The sequence below is a fragment of the Diabrotica virgifera genome, chromosome 6, assembly GCF_917563875.1.
Source record: "Diabrotica virgifera virgifera chromosome 6, PGI_DIABVI_V3a".
Taxonomy (NCBI): domain Eukaryota; kingdom Metazoa; phylum Arthropoda; class Insecta; order Coleoptera; family Chrysomelidae; genus Diabrotica; species Diabrotica virgifera.
Genome location: NC_065448.1, coordinates 122,613,721 through 122,631,264, shown reverse-complemented (window position 1 = coordinate 122,631,264; position 17,544 = coordinate 122,613,721). Strand labels below are relative to the sequence as shown.

General features: G+C 35.8%; 1 protein-coding gene across 1 annotated transcript in view; it reads left to right on the top strand.

Annotated features, from left to right (window-relative positions):
- Positions 1-17,544, top strand: part of LOC114335921 (alpha-catulin) — a 251,727-nt gene that overhangs the window by 72,522 nt on the left and 161,661 nt on the right. The window contains exons 5-7 of the mRNA XM_050653033.1: positions 1,082-1,319; positions 8,544-8,713; positions 16,563-16,811. Of these exons, the coding sequence (XP_050508990.1) occupies positions 1,082-1,319; positions 8,544-8,713; positions 16,563-16,811 (657 nt within the window). The remainder of the gene's footprint in view (positions 1-1,081; positions 1,320-8,543; positions 8,714-16,562; positions 16,812-17,544) is intronic.

The window sequence follows — 17,544 nt, the reverse complement described above, 5'->3', positions numbered from 1 at the left end:
TAATTGTTGCCCAGGATCCGTGAAATTGGTGAGAAGCGGTCCTTACGATCCCAAATAACACTTGACATCTTACTCAGAAAAAAAAAGTTTTTCTGAGCTTCTTTGCTACTGGTGAACCACTGGAGACAACCAGTCCATCATTATCTTCTTAACAGTTTTCAATAGCCTAGCGACCATAAAAGGCAGTTAGGTTTACGTACTTATGTAAACAGTCACGTTATCCATCGAAAACCACACTTATTTTACCCTAATTTTTAGTGAAAGCTGTTTCCGCTGTTCTTGAGAACTCCCAGACATCCAAGCTTACGGACGATGATATTCGTATTTTGAGGCCTTCGCGTTGGATCATCTCGAGAGATATCTCCGCAACTGACAGTTTTTTACCCCGCTCTTCAATGTACAATTCCTTCGATCAGTACTTAATACTCTGCACCCATTTAGACGTATTGAATAGACACACACCTGTGTTAAATGACAATGAATATCCACGGGTAGTGTCCCTTTCGCGTGCAAAAAGCGAATTATAGAACGAATCTCATACTTACTGGAATCAACAGCTAGCACCTCCATCTCGGACGGATGCTGCGCATCGCAACGGATAAGCGGAGTGGCTTGGGCGCAGCTAGAGGACATCGGGAGTAGAGAAACAACTTCGCGCAGCGATGTGGCCAGATTTACTAAAGTCGCATCTTCTAGTGCGACTGGAGTTCTTTGGGAAGCTTGTTTCTAAATTGTTCTGCGTTGTCCAAGACAGAGCTTAAAAATAAAATTGGTATTACAGCCGAACCCGCTTATTGGAATACCGGTTATAGGAATATTCCGGTTTAACGAATATAAATTTTACTATCCCCATCATATTAATCCTTTGGCTTGGCACGAAGGCTATTCCAGTAAGTGGGTTCGACTGCATCTGGGATTTTGCTTTCACCTTTAATTTGTTCCCAAAATAAAAAATAATTTAAAATTAAATTTGACAATTATTTGACGACACTCCGTAAATACGCATTTCTTACAAAGGGGTTTCCATTTAATATTTCTACATTCATTTAAAGTCGTTAATACATTTTTTTTATTTTCCTAGACAAGCTTGAGGCATCCAGAATGTACATCTGCAAGAGAAAATCGTGATACCGTATTCTGCCAAATGAGAAGAGCCATGGACCTTATTCATTATGTAGTGAAAGACGGTGTCTTAAATAGTGCCGATTCAAGTGTTCAATCAGTTCATAGAGAGGGACTATGTGAAAGTGACAGAGGAACGGCATATGCCTGTATACAGCATTTGCAATATATCCTCGAACATAGTAAAATCTCTATGGGTAAGTATTGTCAAGAGATTATCTATTAAAGTCCTTTTACCCTGACGGCCGATATGCAATTAAGAGATGATCAATGGGTCTCAAACAGTGAGGCGTTAATATTTAATTCCGATCGCTTGAAAACTAAAAATATTTACCAAAAATGAATAACCATTTTCAATTTCATTGCAATACGAAACTACAGCCGCATCATTATTTCAGATCAATCAGAGAGTGCAGCAAGCATGTCTACCGGTTTCGAAACTTATTAGTCTCTCATCAGGAGGCACATATGCTGCTCTCTCTGATCCAACTAGGATAAACCCTGGCGTGCAGTCACGGATTGCAACGAACGAAATGGCAGGGATGCCCTAGCGGCAACTGCTAGCAAAAAACTAAGTTTTCAATCTAATAGCACATAAAACAACATCAAAAAATGTTATTCTACATCCTACCAGACTGATAACAATGGGAACCTTCTCTGGTAACACCTCCGAAGCTTCTACAATTTACAAGCTATAACGGATGCTGAAACTATGGAAGATGAGGGAATTTTACAATTTATAATTCGCGTCCCATCTGCTCAGCGTGGTAAAGTTCCAACGAGAATGGTTCCCGTCGTACCCCAATCAGAGTAAACATGTAATTCAAAAATGAATGACCATTTTCAATTTCGTTGCAATACGAAACTACAGCCGCATGATTATTCCAGTTCAATCAGAGAGTTCAGCAAGCACCTCTACTTGTTTCGAAACTTATTAGTCTCTTATCAGGGGGCACATATGCTGCTCTCTCTGACCCAACTACTATTACAAACCCCGGCGTGCTGTCACGGATTGCAACGAACGAAATGGCAGGGATGCCCTAGCGGCAACTGCTAGCAAAAAACTAAGTTTTCAATCTAATAGCACATAAAACAACATCCAAAAATGTTATTCTACATTCTACCTGACTGAAAACAATGGGAAGCTTCTCTGGTAACACCTCCGAGGCTTCTACAATTTACCAGCCATAACGGATGCTGAGACAAAGGAAGCAAAGGGAATTTTACAATTTATAATTCACGTCCCATCTGCTCAGCGCGGTAAAGTTCCAACGAGAATGGTTCCCTTCGTACTCCAATCAATTTCGTTGCAATACGAAAATACAGCCGCATCATTATTCGAGTTCAATCAGAGAGTGCAGCAAGCACATTAGTTTTTTTTAATAATTAATTTCCTGTATTTTATGTTCAATAGGAATATTGGATTTTACTCTATCAAAGGCAAATTAAATTAATTTAATATGTATATACAGGACGTGTTAAAAGAAGTGGGACGGAATATTTCGAATACTCGAAATTATTTATCGACATTAAATGTTCATTAAGATCTCTATTTTGCGTAGAATGAAAGTAATATATATGGTTTTGCATGCAGTAAAATTGGAAAATACTTGACAAGTTTCAGGTAGTCCAAATTTGAATAAAATACTTCCAGGACGACTTTCTACAGACACTGCATTAAATATAACCTTGAAACAAACTGGCACTAAATCACTTCTGAGTTTTCAAAAAAACAAAAGGTTTAAACAAGTGTAGTGATTGCAAAAACGTTTCGCATGTTTAAAATAAGATTTTTGCTGATTACGTATTTTGCTAAAATATTAAATAACATCAATACAATTTACAACCGTCATTTAATTTTTAACAATAAACAAAAGTGTAATATGATGACAAGTTTGAATTTGATCGACTTTGTCGATAACAGTGTCGTTAATAGATATTTTTAAATACCATGAATCATTTTCCAATGATTGAGTGGATTTAAGAAATACATATTTACTAAACAAATTTTTTTACGTTTATAAAGGAGATTATAATAATTATGACACATGGTACTCCTTATATTTTTTAAAAAATATGGTTTTGTAAAGGCATAACTTTGATTATTGGCTAAACCCACATTATACGATACGTCACAAGAAATTAAAAAAAATAACATGTAAATTGACTGTTCAAATAAGATACAGTGCGCTGGAATAAGTGTTACTCCCCCCCCCCTTAATAACCTATTTATCTCTAGCACATAAGCAAAACACTCGGACAGGTCGATTTTTAAAATAATCAAAGTATATTATAACATCAATGTTTCGAACTTTACGCGATCACTCTTCAGGTGACAGGCAGAACTTTGATTTTATTAAATGGGAAAGTACATCATGCGATAGCTCATTTAAAAGTGTTTGAAATACCTACTGATTACAAAAACGTATAATACTTTAATCCTTTTTAAGAGCGTAGGCGCAAAATTTTGATCGAATTGTTTTTAAACGCATTAATTTTTTTCCAATCCTGAGAAAACTAATAAGTATTTTTTAAAAATTTAAACGCAGGACAAAATATTACAATATTACCGAGGGCTGAAAGTCCCTTAGAATAAACAAAAATTTCTTTTGAATGATATATTTTAAATAAAAAATCCGACTAAATTTTCTTTTTTTTTTTTCACCCCTGTTACTTATTAAAATAATCATTATAGAAGTTCTCAGGGACTTTTGACCCTCGATAGTATTGTAATATTTCATTATGAGTTTAAATTTTTCAAACATACTTACTAGTTTTCTCAGGATTCGAAAAAAATTAATACATTTCACAATATTTCGACCGAAATTTTGCGCCTACGGTCTCAAAAAGGATTAAAGTATGATACATTTTTGTAATCAGTCTTTCAAAAGCTTTTAAATGAGGTGTCACATGATGTACTTTCCCATTTAAAAAAATCAAAGTTAGCACTGCCACCTGAAGAGGAACCACGTAAAGTTCGAAACAAATAAAACAAAGTATACAAATAAAAATTAAAATAACAGTACCTTATCATAATTTCTACGATACATGGAATATATCTTTGATCTCAAAATTTACAACGAATATGCAAATTATAATAATAGCTTGTTTGTCATAAAGCCGACTTCAAATTTAAATAAATATCTACCAAATAGTCATCTTTCTTAAAAACATCTCATATAAAAAATAAATAATAACGACTATGTGATACTTTCACAACTCTAAAATGGCAATAAAATAATTTTTCAACTTGTGGCTTATTTCCAAATTATAATAGCAAATTATATAAATGCCACAAAGAAATTGATTCAAAGGAAAATATTCACAACTCACAGCATTAAAAATGAAATGAGAACAAAATGAAAGTGTTTCTTCTATCGGCCACATTTGGACATAGGTCACTCCCGACTTCTTCCATCGATCTCTATCAGAATCAACATATTATGTACTTCTGTTAAAATGGGAAATTTTTCATTTTGCTTAAAACTTAAACGACCAAGATGTTAAATGAAAGCATAATATAATAAAACTATTAAGAGGAAAACAGCGAAAAGCCCCAAATGCAAAGTTTACTACCTTTTAAACAATTAGAATAATTGAAATAAAAATATAATAAACAATATTTTAAATCCAAGACTTTTCGTTAATAAACTGCTTTCTGACTGCATCCCATATCTCCGGATTTTACAATATATAATCACAAGAAACGACGAAAGTACCTTCCCTTCGTCAAGGAAAAGGACCGAAAGACAGTTTCTAAATACTCAAACTGAGTAAAAATGAAAAAGATAAAAAGATCAAGCCAGGTTTTGTTTATATTTGATTCAGAGTTGGACCACCATCTCCATATAGCTATTTCAGCATCTTTATGCCTCATCGGTGAAGCTCAGAAGTCTCAACTCTGAAGGAAATACAAACAATTCTGCCAATTTAAGGCAAACCATCGCAATGCAATGAATCCACCTCTGAGACGCAATTCAGCGACATCTCTCGTATTACGAGGAAAACAACGAAAAGCCCCAGATGCAAAGTTTACTACCTTTTAAATAATTAGGATAATTGAAATAAAAATATAATAAACAATATTTTAAATCCAAGACTTTTCGTTAATAAACTGCTTTCTGGCTGCATCCCATATCTCCGGATTTTACAATATATAATCACAAGAGACGACGAAACTAGGAGAAAGCAAATAGAGGACGCTTAGGCCACGCATTTACCTTCCCTTTGTCAAGGAAAAGGACCGAAAGACAGTTTCTAAATACTCAAACTGAGTAAAAATGAAAAAGATAAAAAGATCAAGGCAGGTTTTGTTTATATTTGATTCACAGTTGGACCACCATCTCCATATAGCTATTTCAGCATCCTTATGCCTCATCGGTGAAGCTCAGAAGTCTCAACTCTGAAGGAAATACAAACAATTCTGCCAATTTAAGGCAAACCATCGCAATGCAATGAACCCACCTCTGAGACGCAATTCAGCGACATCTTTCGTATTACGAGGAAAACAACGAAAAGCCCCAGATGCAAAGTTTACTACTTTTTAAATAATTAGAATAATTGAAATAAAAATATAATAAACAATATTTTAAATCCAAGACTTTTCGTTAATAAACTGCTTTCTGGCTGCACCCCATATCTCCGGATTTTACAATATATAATCACAAGAGACGACGAAAGTAGGAGAAAGCAAATAGAGGACGCTTAAGCCACGCATTTACCTTCCCCTCGTCAAGGAAAAGGACCGAAAGACAGTTTCTAAATACTCAAACTGAGTAAAAATGGAAAAGATAAAAAGATCAAGGCAGGTTTTGTTTATATTTGATTCAGAGTTGAACCACCATCTCCATATAGCTATTTCAGCATCCTTATGTCTCATCGGTGAAGCTCAGAAGTCTCAACTCTGAAGAAAATACAAACAATTCTGCCAATTTAAGGCAAACATGCTGAAATAGCTATATGGAGATGGTGGTCCAACTCTGAATCAAATATAAACAAATCCTGCCTTGATCTTTTTCATTTTTACTCAGTTTGAGTATTTAGAAACTGTCTTTCGGTCCTTTTACTTGACAAAGGGAAGGTAAATGCGTGGCCTAAGCGTCCTCTATTTGCTTTCTCCTACTTTCGTCGTCTCTTGTGATTAAATATTGTAAAATCCGGAGATATGGGATGCAGCCAGAAAGCAGTTTATTAACGAAAAGTCTTGGATTTAAAATATTGTTTATTATATTTTTATTTCAAATAGTCTAATTGTTTAAAAGGTAGTAAACTTTGCAGCTGGGGCTTTTCGTTGTTTTCCTCGTAATACGAGAGATGTCGCTGAATTGCGTCTCAGAGGTGGGTTCATTGCATTGCGATGGTTTGCCTTAAATTGGCAGAATTGTTTGTATTTCCTTCAGAGTTCAGACTTCTGAGCTTCACCGATGAGGCATAAGGATGCTGAAATAGCTATATGGAGATGGTGGTCCAACTCTGAATCAAATATAAACAAAACCTGCCTTGATCTTTTTATCTAAAACTATTAAGCTTTAAAACGATACATTTCAAACAGCCAGAATCGTGCAAAAGTTCTGCTAAAATAAGATAACGTTCATGTTTAAAATTTAAACAACCAAAATATTACAATTGTATATGTGTACCTTCATATATCATTAAAAATATGCTTTTTTTATAGGGATATTACCGATTATTGCTAATTTTCTGGTATATATACTCATTTCCACAAAAATAACCCTAACGAAACACTTTGCATAATTCACACATTTTCCGAAAATCCTGCTGAATATTTCTACAATGGTGCTGGATAACTGGATCATAAAATCTAAATGATATCACATTAGGTACAACGTTGCAGGGGTATACACATTTAAAATTCTGATACAAGATTTTTCCATTACATTCTGTAAACAGTATATTATATTTACGAGTTTGAATATCAAATCCAGGCCAGCTCATTCTTGCTGTTTAAAGGTGTTACAAATGGTACATAAAATATATGTGTATGCAGGATTGGGATAAAGTATCTCTTATTCCAAGTCAAAGTTTTAAATCTAATTATATTTAAAATAATAAAACTAAAAACCTTATTGGGACAATTTTCTGGTTACGCATCCATGGATTTTAAAAATGCAAGCCGAGCGGATGTCGGAGCAGAAGAAGATGAGGGAATTCAGAGTGTTTGTAGCACTCTCTAAGCGAACTTAAATATAAGATAGGCCTGGATCTAGTGTACAAAAAAAAAGTCTATTAATAACAAGCTGAAAATTTGTTAATAGCTTCTCGGTGTCTAGTCGGACAAATTTTTAAGGTATAGGAATACTGGAACACGGTAAGCTTTAATTGTGGAACTTTTTATCCTGACAAGTTTGTGATTGTGAAAAGTAGCAGGTTGTTTTTAAGTTTATTCAGTAGAAAACTTTATATAATATATGAAAAATGTTTGTCTGACAAATATGTTGGGCAGTTTAATAAGTCCAACACGTAGAATATTATGTCAAATGACAGGAATTATGTTAGTGGTAAATAGGAGTCTGATTTTTGCATAAGAGTTTATTGAAAGGCTAACAAATCAATTCTAAGTTCTTTCCGACAAAATGCATGGAAGGTTTTCGTAGTCTGACGTTCAAAACCTGTAACCTGTTCCACAATTAAAACTTCCCCTGTTCCAGTCTTCACCTATATCATTTGATAGGATTCGCAAAAGATTTTAGACCTGGATCCCGCGTACTAAAAAAAAAGTTGATTAATAGCAAGCTGAAAATTTGTTTTAGCTTAACGGTGTCTAGTTGAACAAAATTTGATGTATGAGAACACTGAAATAGGGGAAGTTTAAATTGTGGAACAGGTTAAAAATCTGGAACGTTAGACTACGAAAAAATTCCATGCATTTTGTAGGACAGAACTTCCAAGTGATTTGTTACCATTTCGTTAAACTCTCATTCAAAAATCAGACTGGTGTTTATCACCAGCTGGGCATTTTAATGAGTGAAACACGAAGAACATGTCACATGACAGGAATCATGTTGGTTAGTAATAGCAGTCTGATTTTTGCAACAGATTTTAACGAAAGGGTAACAAATCAATTGGATGTTCTGTTCGACAAAATACATGGGACCTTTTCGTAATCTGACGTTCCAAATTTTTAAACTGTTCCACAATTAAAGCTTCCCTTGTTCCAGTGTTTCCATAAATCAAAGTTTGTCCGACTAGACACCGTTAAGCTATTAACAAATTTTCAGCTTGCTATTAATCAACTTTTTATTTGGTACGCGGGATCCTGGCCTATTTGTTTTATTTATTCTTTGTAACCAATCTGACCAATAATCTGTATATTCATCTTACTTGAATTGTCATCATATATCAATAAATAATATACCTACCTACCTCAATGATAAGTTAACAAAATATTTATTTTCTTTTAGACCCTTCCTGTCAAGAGACACTTCCGACTGCTTTAGAGGCTGTCTTAGAAAGAACTCAGGACTTCACTGACAGTGCCTATACTAGCCATGAACATAGAGAAGCCATTTTAGAATGTAGTGAAAGAATTAAAACTGAACTGGATCATCTTCTAGGTCTTTATGCAAATGTAGTAAGTATCTGGAATATAAATGATTTAACAAAATGTTTTTAAGCAATATATATATATATATATAGATATATATATATATATATATATATATATATATATATATACAACGATGTAAATATTCTATTTACTCAAGGTCCAAAGAGTTAGTCTCTATACTATTTATTAAATGCTGGAGCGCTTCATAGCTGTAAATGAATACCACTTCGAATAACTTCGAAGTTGCTGAAGAATTTAAATATCTAGGAACAACAATTACGAACGACAACAACATAGATTGAGAAGTTGAAACGCGAATATTGGCAGGAAACAAACCTCTCTTTTTATTACAACATCTAATGAAGTCAAAACTTCTCTCACGAGGTGCAAAAATTCAAATATATAAGACCATAAACGACCAGCAGTTTCGTATGAAAGCTAAACATGGACGTTGACAAAAAGAGAAGTAAATAAAATGCTGGTGGGCCCTTGCAGAGACAGCGTGGCAGAAGAATGGGGGCGCAGGTATAATAACGAGTTAGAGTCTCTCTTCCGAATGGAAAATCTGGTCAGATATATAAAAGCAAATACATAAACTAAAATGGCAGGGCATGTGATATGCAGTAACAACAATCGCCTTATAAACATTCGCCAATCTTGTTTTGGGAAAGGCCAGATGGGAGGTCTGTAGGTCGGCCTAAAAAATGGTGGAAAGATGCAGCCAGAGAAGATCTGGAAAAAATAGGAGTGAGACAATGGAAATATTGGCACAGGACCGACAAACCTTAAAGGCAATAATAAAAGTGGCAAAAACTTACGAATACTCAATGACACGTAATTAATTATCATGATTATTCCAACATTACACATGTGCTTACCTTCATCGTATCTCGTATCCTGAGTAGTATACCATATCATTGTCAACAACACAAGCACCGCTGAAGAATTTAAAGGAAGAATATTTGAAATTGTACACAAGAGCATATGAGAGAGGTTCAGCAATAAACCAAATTAAAGTAGCTAGGTACTTAATAAACAGAGTAGCTACTTAATACGCTTGAAGAAAACTACAGTTAATACGATAGAGATAAAAATAGGAGAATATGAGTTCGAAAAGGTCTAACTGAACATCATTCGAAAATATTCACTCAGAATACTAAACTAAAATTTTGGACAGCAGCAACTAGGCCAGTCCTGACATATAGTGAGTAAAGTTAAGGATCCTAGAGAGAAAAATTATTCAGAGAATAGCAGGCCCACGAAACTTGGTAATGGTAAAATTAAGAATACTATATATATCGCGAAATTAGAGATCGTTTGAAAGGAGAAGTTATCGTCAGATTTATAAACGTACAGAAACTCTGTGGATGGGACATCTAGAAAGGAGAGTTTCAGAAGCAGCTATCAAGAAAATTATCAAATGGAGACCAGTACCATGTAGACTACGAAAAAGAGTTAAAACGAGATGGGAGAGCCAGATAATAGAGGACTCTAGAAAGACAAGTGTTAGAGAATGGAAATGCATGTACCTACAAGCAGAGAAAAGTATTGAGAAATATTGTGAAGGAAGCCAAATCACACAAAAAATTTTAAGCCAAAAATATGTATTTACATAGAAGTTTATTCTATTAAATTATTAATTAGTTTTGTTAGCAAAGCTATTCCTCTTATGGAATAAAGAAAAATATTGAATAATTGAATCAAAACGAAACCATCTATGTTTATTTTGTTTCACGTTATACTCGGTGTATAGAATTAAGTGTAGAATAGAGAAGGCTAGGAGTGCATTTAATACCATGGCAAAACTCTTTAAAAGTCACAACCTTTATCTGGAGATAAAAGTAAGTTGTTATAATATCTTCTCAATATTATATTACGGAGCTGAATCCTGGAATCCTGGACACTCACTGAAGCGAATATCTCAAACACATAATGAGAAACGGCACTAAATACAGATTACTGAAGGTAATCCTTCAAGGAAAAGTATTCGGAAAGTGAGGAATTGGGAGAAGAAAAATATCATGGTTAACGTTCGGATGACCAAGCGGGGGAAATTGTGACCCCAGCGTATGTTTTTATTTAATAAATTCAAAAGTATTTTCAATTTTTAACTCATTATTGAAGTGAAAACTTCTTTAGGGACGTTGTGCGATTTTTGGATAGGGGAAAAGCATTGAATTGGCGACCGTCATTGCGACCCTCATCGCGACCGTCATCGCGACCGTTATTGCGAACCTCATCGCGACCGTCATTGCGACCGTCATCGCTTATGCTATATACATATTATGTGTATGTATATATAAATTGTGTAGAGGCATTTAAATTTAAAATAAATGTAAATCCTATTTTAGGATGGGGAAAAAGGATTGATTTCGCGACCATCATCGCGACCGTCATCGCGTCGGCGAAATAAATTTTGTACATATATAGGTATATTATGTGTATGTATATATAAATTTTATAGAAGTATTCAAATTGAAAATAAATGTAAAACCTATTTTAGGATGGGGAAAAATGATTTACTTCGCTACCGTCATCGCGACCGTCATCTCTTCGGCGAAATAAATTGTGTACATATCTATATTATGAGTATGTATACATAAATTGTTTAAAAGTATTTAAATTTAAAATAAATGTAAAATCTATTTTGGGATGCGGAAAAAAGATTGATTTCAAAACCGTCATCGCGACCGTCATCCCTTCGACGAAATAAATTTTGTATTATTGTAATGTACGTATAATAATACTAATATTATTGAAGTGAAAACTTCTTTAGGGACGTTGTGCACTTTTTAGATGGGGACAAGTATTGAATTAGCGACCGTCGCTGCCTTGGCGAAATAAACTTTTGAAGTGAAAACTTTTTGAGGGACGTTGTGCACTTTTTAGATGGGAAAAAAGTGTTGAATTAGCTACCGCCATTGCTTCTGTGAAATAAATTTTTGAAGTGAAAACTTCTTTAGCGACGTTGTGCACTTTTTAGATAGGCAAAAATATTGAATTAGCGACCGTCATCGCGACCGTAATGGCTTCGACGAAATAATGTTGTGAAGTGAAATCTTCTTTGGGGACGTTTTGGTCTTTTTAGATGGGGAAAAAGTATTGAATTAGCGACCGTCATCGCGACCGCCATTGCTTCGACGAAATACATTTTTGAGGTGAACACTTCTTTAACGACGTTGTGCACTTTTTAGATGGGGAAAAAGTATTGAATTAGCGACCGTCATCACTTCAGCGAAATAAATTTTTGAAGTGAAAAGTTCTTTAGGACATTGTGCAGTTTTTAGATGGGGAAAAAGTTGAGACATTGAGGAGAATCCTGGAGTGGGCAACAAGAGGAAGGGGTGTGACGATCACGCTCCTAGGCAAAAAAAGCTAGAAGAGGGTGGGCAAACATTAACACCAAGCCCAGAGAACAATGTGGAGTAGTATTTATCAGCAAAAACAAGGAAAAATCATTTGCGGATCTTATGACAGAAGTGAAAAGTAACCTCACAGGAAGAAAATCCATCGACATAAAAAGGATCAGACAGACCAGAAATCAAGGAATATCACTGGAACTGGGAGGAGGAAGGGAAATGGCGGAGAAAGTGAAGAAACTCCTCTCTGGTAGCACATGTGTGTCGAGAGCAGTGGCAAAACGGGGCGTCGTAAAGAGAAGAATCTTGATGCAAGAAATCCCACCCAACACAACGGAGGATGTGATCCAAAAGGCCACAGAGGAAGCAGCAGGTAAAGAGCGGGCATGTGACGTAGTAAAAACCTGGATAGAGACACGGGGCGGAGAAAGAGGGATGATGAGTGCCGTGATGGATGTGGACGAAGACGCGGCCGAAAAGATTCTAAGAATGAGAAGAATTAGGGTAGAGTATACCTCCTGTCGGGTCAGAGAAGCAAGGACAGAAATACCAAGATGCTTGAGATGCCTAGCCTTTGGACACAAGCAATGGCGCTGTAAAGAGCAGAACAGAATAGGATGTTGCTTCCGATGTGGAAAAGAGGGTCACATAGCGTCAGAATGCAAGGCAGAAACAATCAGATGTCTCAACTGCGACGTGACCGGGCATGTTGCGAATTCAAGAAGATGTCCAAAGTTCAACTGACTGGTTTAAAGTAGGAACCACTAAGGACCAGTCCCAGGAAGAGCGTGCGAGTGGAAACAGTATGAAAGAGAGCGTGAAAGAAGTCCGAGTCTAAGAAATAGCGAACACAGGAAATAAAATCCGAGAGCTGAGAGTACATCAAACGAACGTGGGAACGGCGAGATTAGCACATGATCTCGCCGAGGCTACCGCCGTAGAAAAGAATATCGACGTGCTGGTGACGGCGGAGCCATACCCAACAGCGCCTAAGAAAAGAGGATGGTTTGTGGATACGACTGGAAGGGCCGCTGTACGAATCTACAATAGAAAGCTGCGAGTGTATGAAATTAAACCAAAAGAAGGATACGTAATCGTCCGGATGGAGAAGATACAGCTGGTCTGCTGTTATGTTTCTCCAAACATAACAGTGGGTGAGTATGAGAGGAAGATGGACGAGATCATGCAGGAAGTGGCGAACACAGGAGGAGAATGCGTAGTGCTGGGAGACTTTAATGCAAAAGCAGCGGAGTGGGGATCTCTTATCACCGACACTCGCGGCAGGATACTGACCGACTGGGTGGGTACTCTGGATCTAGTAGTACTGAACACAGGTCTGGCGCCTACGTTTGTTAGGAGAGGTACAGGTACGTACATCGACGTGACTATGGCGACACAAGGAATAGCGGCGAAAGCAAGAGGCTGGAAGGTTTTACCAGACTACACCGGAACGGAGCATCAGTACATCGGATTCTCGATAGTCGGGGCGGGAACTACTAACGCAGTCCGCGCGTCTGGTACGTCGGGAGGCGGATGCGGCGATGGAAATGACTGGAAAGTATACGAGGAGCTGATCAAATAGAGAGTTAGCATCATGCAGGGTCAACCACCGACAGTCGAAAACCTGGAGAGGGTAATTAAAGAAGCGATGGTGGGAAGCAGGAGGGGTCGCCGAGATGTAAACAAGATGCCCTACTGGTGAAATGCGGACATCGAGACACAAAGAAATAAATGTATAGTCATGAGAAGAAGGCTAACGAGAGCAAGGGGCAGAGCAGGAGTCGATCCTGACGTCATCGAGGAGGTCGAGGAGGAGTACCGCGTACGGAAGAGGGAACTCTACAGGAAAATTCGTACAGAAAAAGAATGCACTGGAGAGAACTGTGTCAAAAACTGGATGAGGACGTCTGGGGTCAGGGATACAGGATCGCCATGAAAAAGTTCCATGCGTACCCCTCGTATGAAATGCCTATGGATAAGAAGCTCGAGGTAACACGAGAGCTCTTTCCCGCGGGAACAAAAAAAGGTTGGTCATCGGAAGATTAATATACATGATATAGTCTTGCAAACATTATTCATGACGACGCAACTTTCCCGATAAAACAGATGTAAAGATGCCTTCTGGTACAAAAAAATCTTTAATTCTAGTCCGCAATTCCGGTATGTCAGACGGTGTATCGGTTTGTCTCCTTCAGCATTCCCCATATGTACGCATCACTGCCGTGCTAGGCCCAAAGGCGGTAACTAACATTTGACAAAATGGTGGCAAAGTCGATTTCAAAATTGAGTGTTAAAATTTTGGCCCGTTAGGGATTTATGGACTAGCTAATAGTTTTTATGCATGGATATATGCCCCAGTTTATTAAGGGAGCCATTAATTATATTTTAAAACAAAGTTTTATATAAAAAGAGGTAGATACCGCTAAAACGTTTTATCAAAACTTACTATAAAACTAAGCCTATTAGCGGTATGTGGTTTACAGTTGTGATTGATATGAAATAAAAAGCTTTTCTGTGTATTACAGTTTATTAAATTGAAAGAAATAAAGTAGTATTAAATGTTATTATTTTGTTGAGCCACAATATGACAACAACAAATTGACAATATTTAGTTGTAGTTATATCTGTTTTCTTTCAAGAGTCAATAAATACATATTGGTTCATTAATATTAATGTTCAATTTGTGGTTCAATATAGACAATTTAATAGATAACCAAACAACATACCTTGTGTCTGGTACATATACAAAACCTATTTAGTATTACAATGGTTTTACCTCATAATTAATATTTTTTATAAATTCTTTTATAGTGCGTCTAATAATTTGGGCAGAACTGTACTTCGAAAAATACTAGGAAAAAACAGAATCCGTTCAGATTGTTATAGATGTTTAAGCATCTGGTGATGTTAAGCGTTTTAAAGAATTCTTCAACTCAACTGTGAATGTGATTGTAAACCATACTTTTGACTTTCTCAGCTATTTTTATTTTGTTTCTTAGCGACAAAGGTTTGCTATTTTACGACAGGCCTGAGTTATTATAGAGGTTTAATATTTTTATGATGGCCGACACCTACCCTAATATTATTATGCATTGTTATATTATTGGGTATTTCACAATATTATATTCGGGAAAATACCATTACTTACAGTAATTAGGGCAAATTTTAACATTTTATTAGTTGTATTGTACAAACTAGTTATATTATATGTTATGATTAAAATATGGTTACATTGTCTTTTAGACCGAAAAATACCTAATTATGGGATATATAAGATTTCTAAAATATGCAAACAAATGTTTGGATCATTATCCAGGTACCTGACGCATTCTTAGAAAATTTATAAAGGAATAAAACCAGTATTTTTGTAGAAAACTTAGGTAAAGGATTCTCATAATATTAAGTAAAGATCTAGATTAAGATTTTCTAAAAAAACAAAATACCTATTTTAAGTCTCTTTTTCTAAAAATGTTAGTGGACAGCGTGTGGATATATTATTAAGTTTTTAAAACCCAAATAAAAAAAGACATATTTTTTAAATATGAAAATCTCTTACCGCCTAATTCAAGATATAAATCATCCACTTGGCGCAGATTCATATTGTTTAGGACAACATAATTTGGTTAATTCTTGAAATACTATAAACAAAAATGAAAATACATTTCAATAGATAGGTATAATAATCTCGAAAATTGCTTACCATCCTCGCTAATTATTTCTTTTACTAACACAACTCTTTTAACTAACAAAATAATTTAACCTTGTAAAGTTAGGCCGAATTTACTTTGTAATACTAAGGCGATTTGGCGGTTTCTAAATGTAAGCGTAGCATTCTTGAAAGTAGATTAGCGGTAAGTGCAATATGCTAAGGTATATGGATGGCAACTGTAGCAGATACTGTCAAAACGCCATAGTATTTAATATTTGCCGCCAAATGGCTTAGTATTTTAACGGAAAAGTGTAGATACCGCTAACAAAATTGCAATTTTATTTAAAATGTAATGCTTCTACAACTCCAAAGACGTTATAAATATACACTAAATATCCTATTCTACCTAAAAATACAAAAATCTCATTTTCGATAAAAAAATCAGTTCCCGCCTTTGGGCTTAGCAGGGAAGATCAGGTGACGTTAGGTATGGTGAATAGCGATCTCCTAAAATGATCGCGCAGTATTCGAAGGGACTTCCTGGCCGTGTGACAGGTTGCCCCATCCTGCTGAAACCATTTTTGATTTTAAGCTTGGACCGCTTTCGAGACCTTTTCCGTATGACCTAAAATACTACCCCACGATAAATTTTTTTTCTGCGAAGCTGAGAACCATCCTGAAACACTTACCATTAACACGATATTCACATACGTTATAACGATGTTCAGATACCACTCAGTACGTTTGGCGCATGACATATACAAATTTAAAGTGTACGTATTTCAGTACTGTTTATTTTGCCGCATACCCTACTTTATATTTCTAATATTGGTTAAATTAAGTTAATGTGCTTCATTTATTTCAGGGATGTTTCGAGGATGTATCAAACTGTCCAGAGCTAGACAATTCGGTGCAAGTATGTATCAACTCTTCGAGGGATTTATCAAGACATTTAGCGAACGCTGCTATATATCAGGCTCAGGACTTAAGCAGTGTAACGAAACAGGGACTGGAATTAGTTGGTGGGATTAGGCAACACGCAACCATGTCGGAAATCGATAGACTGCATCATACCTCAAATGCCTTTCATGATTCCATTGACCATATTTTAGAGGTGAGAGATGAACCGATGGTATACGTTACAAGAAAAGTAATCTAAAAATTGTATTATTGTGTATAGAAAAATGACAATTATTGTCATTTGTTAATTTTCGATTTAACTCAAAATTTTACTACTATACGTTAGGTTATCTTCCTTTGTTACCATAATGGGACGTTCTTAAACTTAATTTATTTAGTTTTTATATTGATTTATTTAAACTTGCACTCATATTCATCTATACTGGAGAATCTAAATTATCCTATGGCTACTGTATCTTCTATAAAGATCTCTAATTTCTCTGCATTACTTCGCGGCGTCATTCTATCTTCGAGATGCTTCGTTGTAGTGGCTAGACTGGTCAAGGCCAGTCTGATACACGTGCACATGGAAATCGTAACAATACGTTGGTTTAATAGTTACGCGTTATCGCAGTTATTTCTCATTAGAAAAATAAATATGGCAAATTAGAAAATGAGTTCTTCTCTTTTCTCGTTACAAGAAGTTCTGATTGTTCATTGACGGATTGATGCCTATATGGAAGATTGTCACTCCATCTTTTGCACAGTCGGCCAATATTATTTCTTCTACCAATTGGTGATTTATCTCTCTCTCTCTCTCTCTATTTTGGTCACAGGTGTCTCCACCATTCTGCTTACAGATCACCCCAAACCCTTTTTTCATTGCGTCACAGAGCATCGACTTCTCTCTAACGCATTACAGTTGGAAGTGACAGAAAAAAAACGTA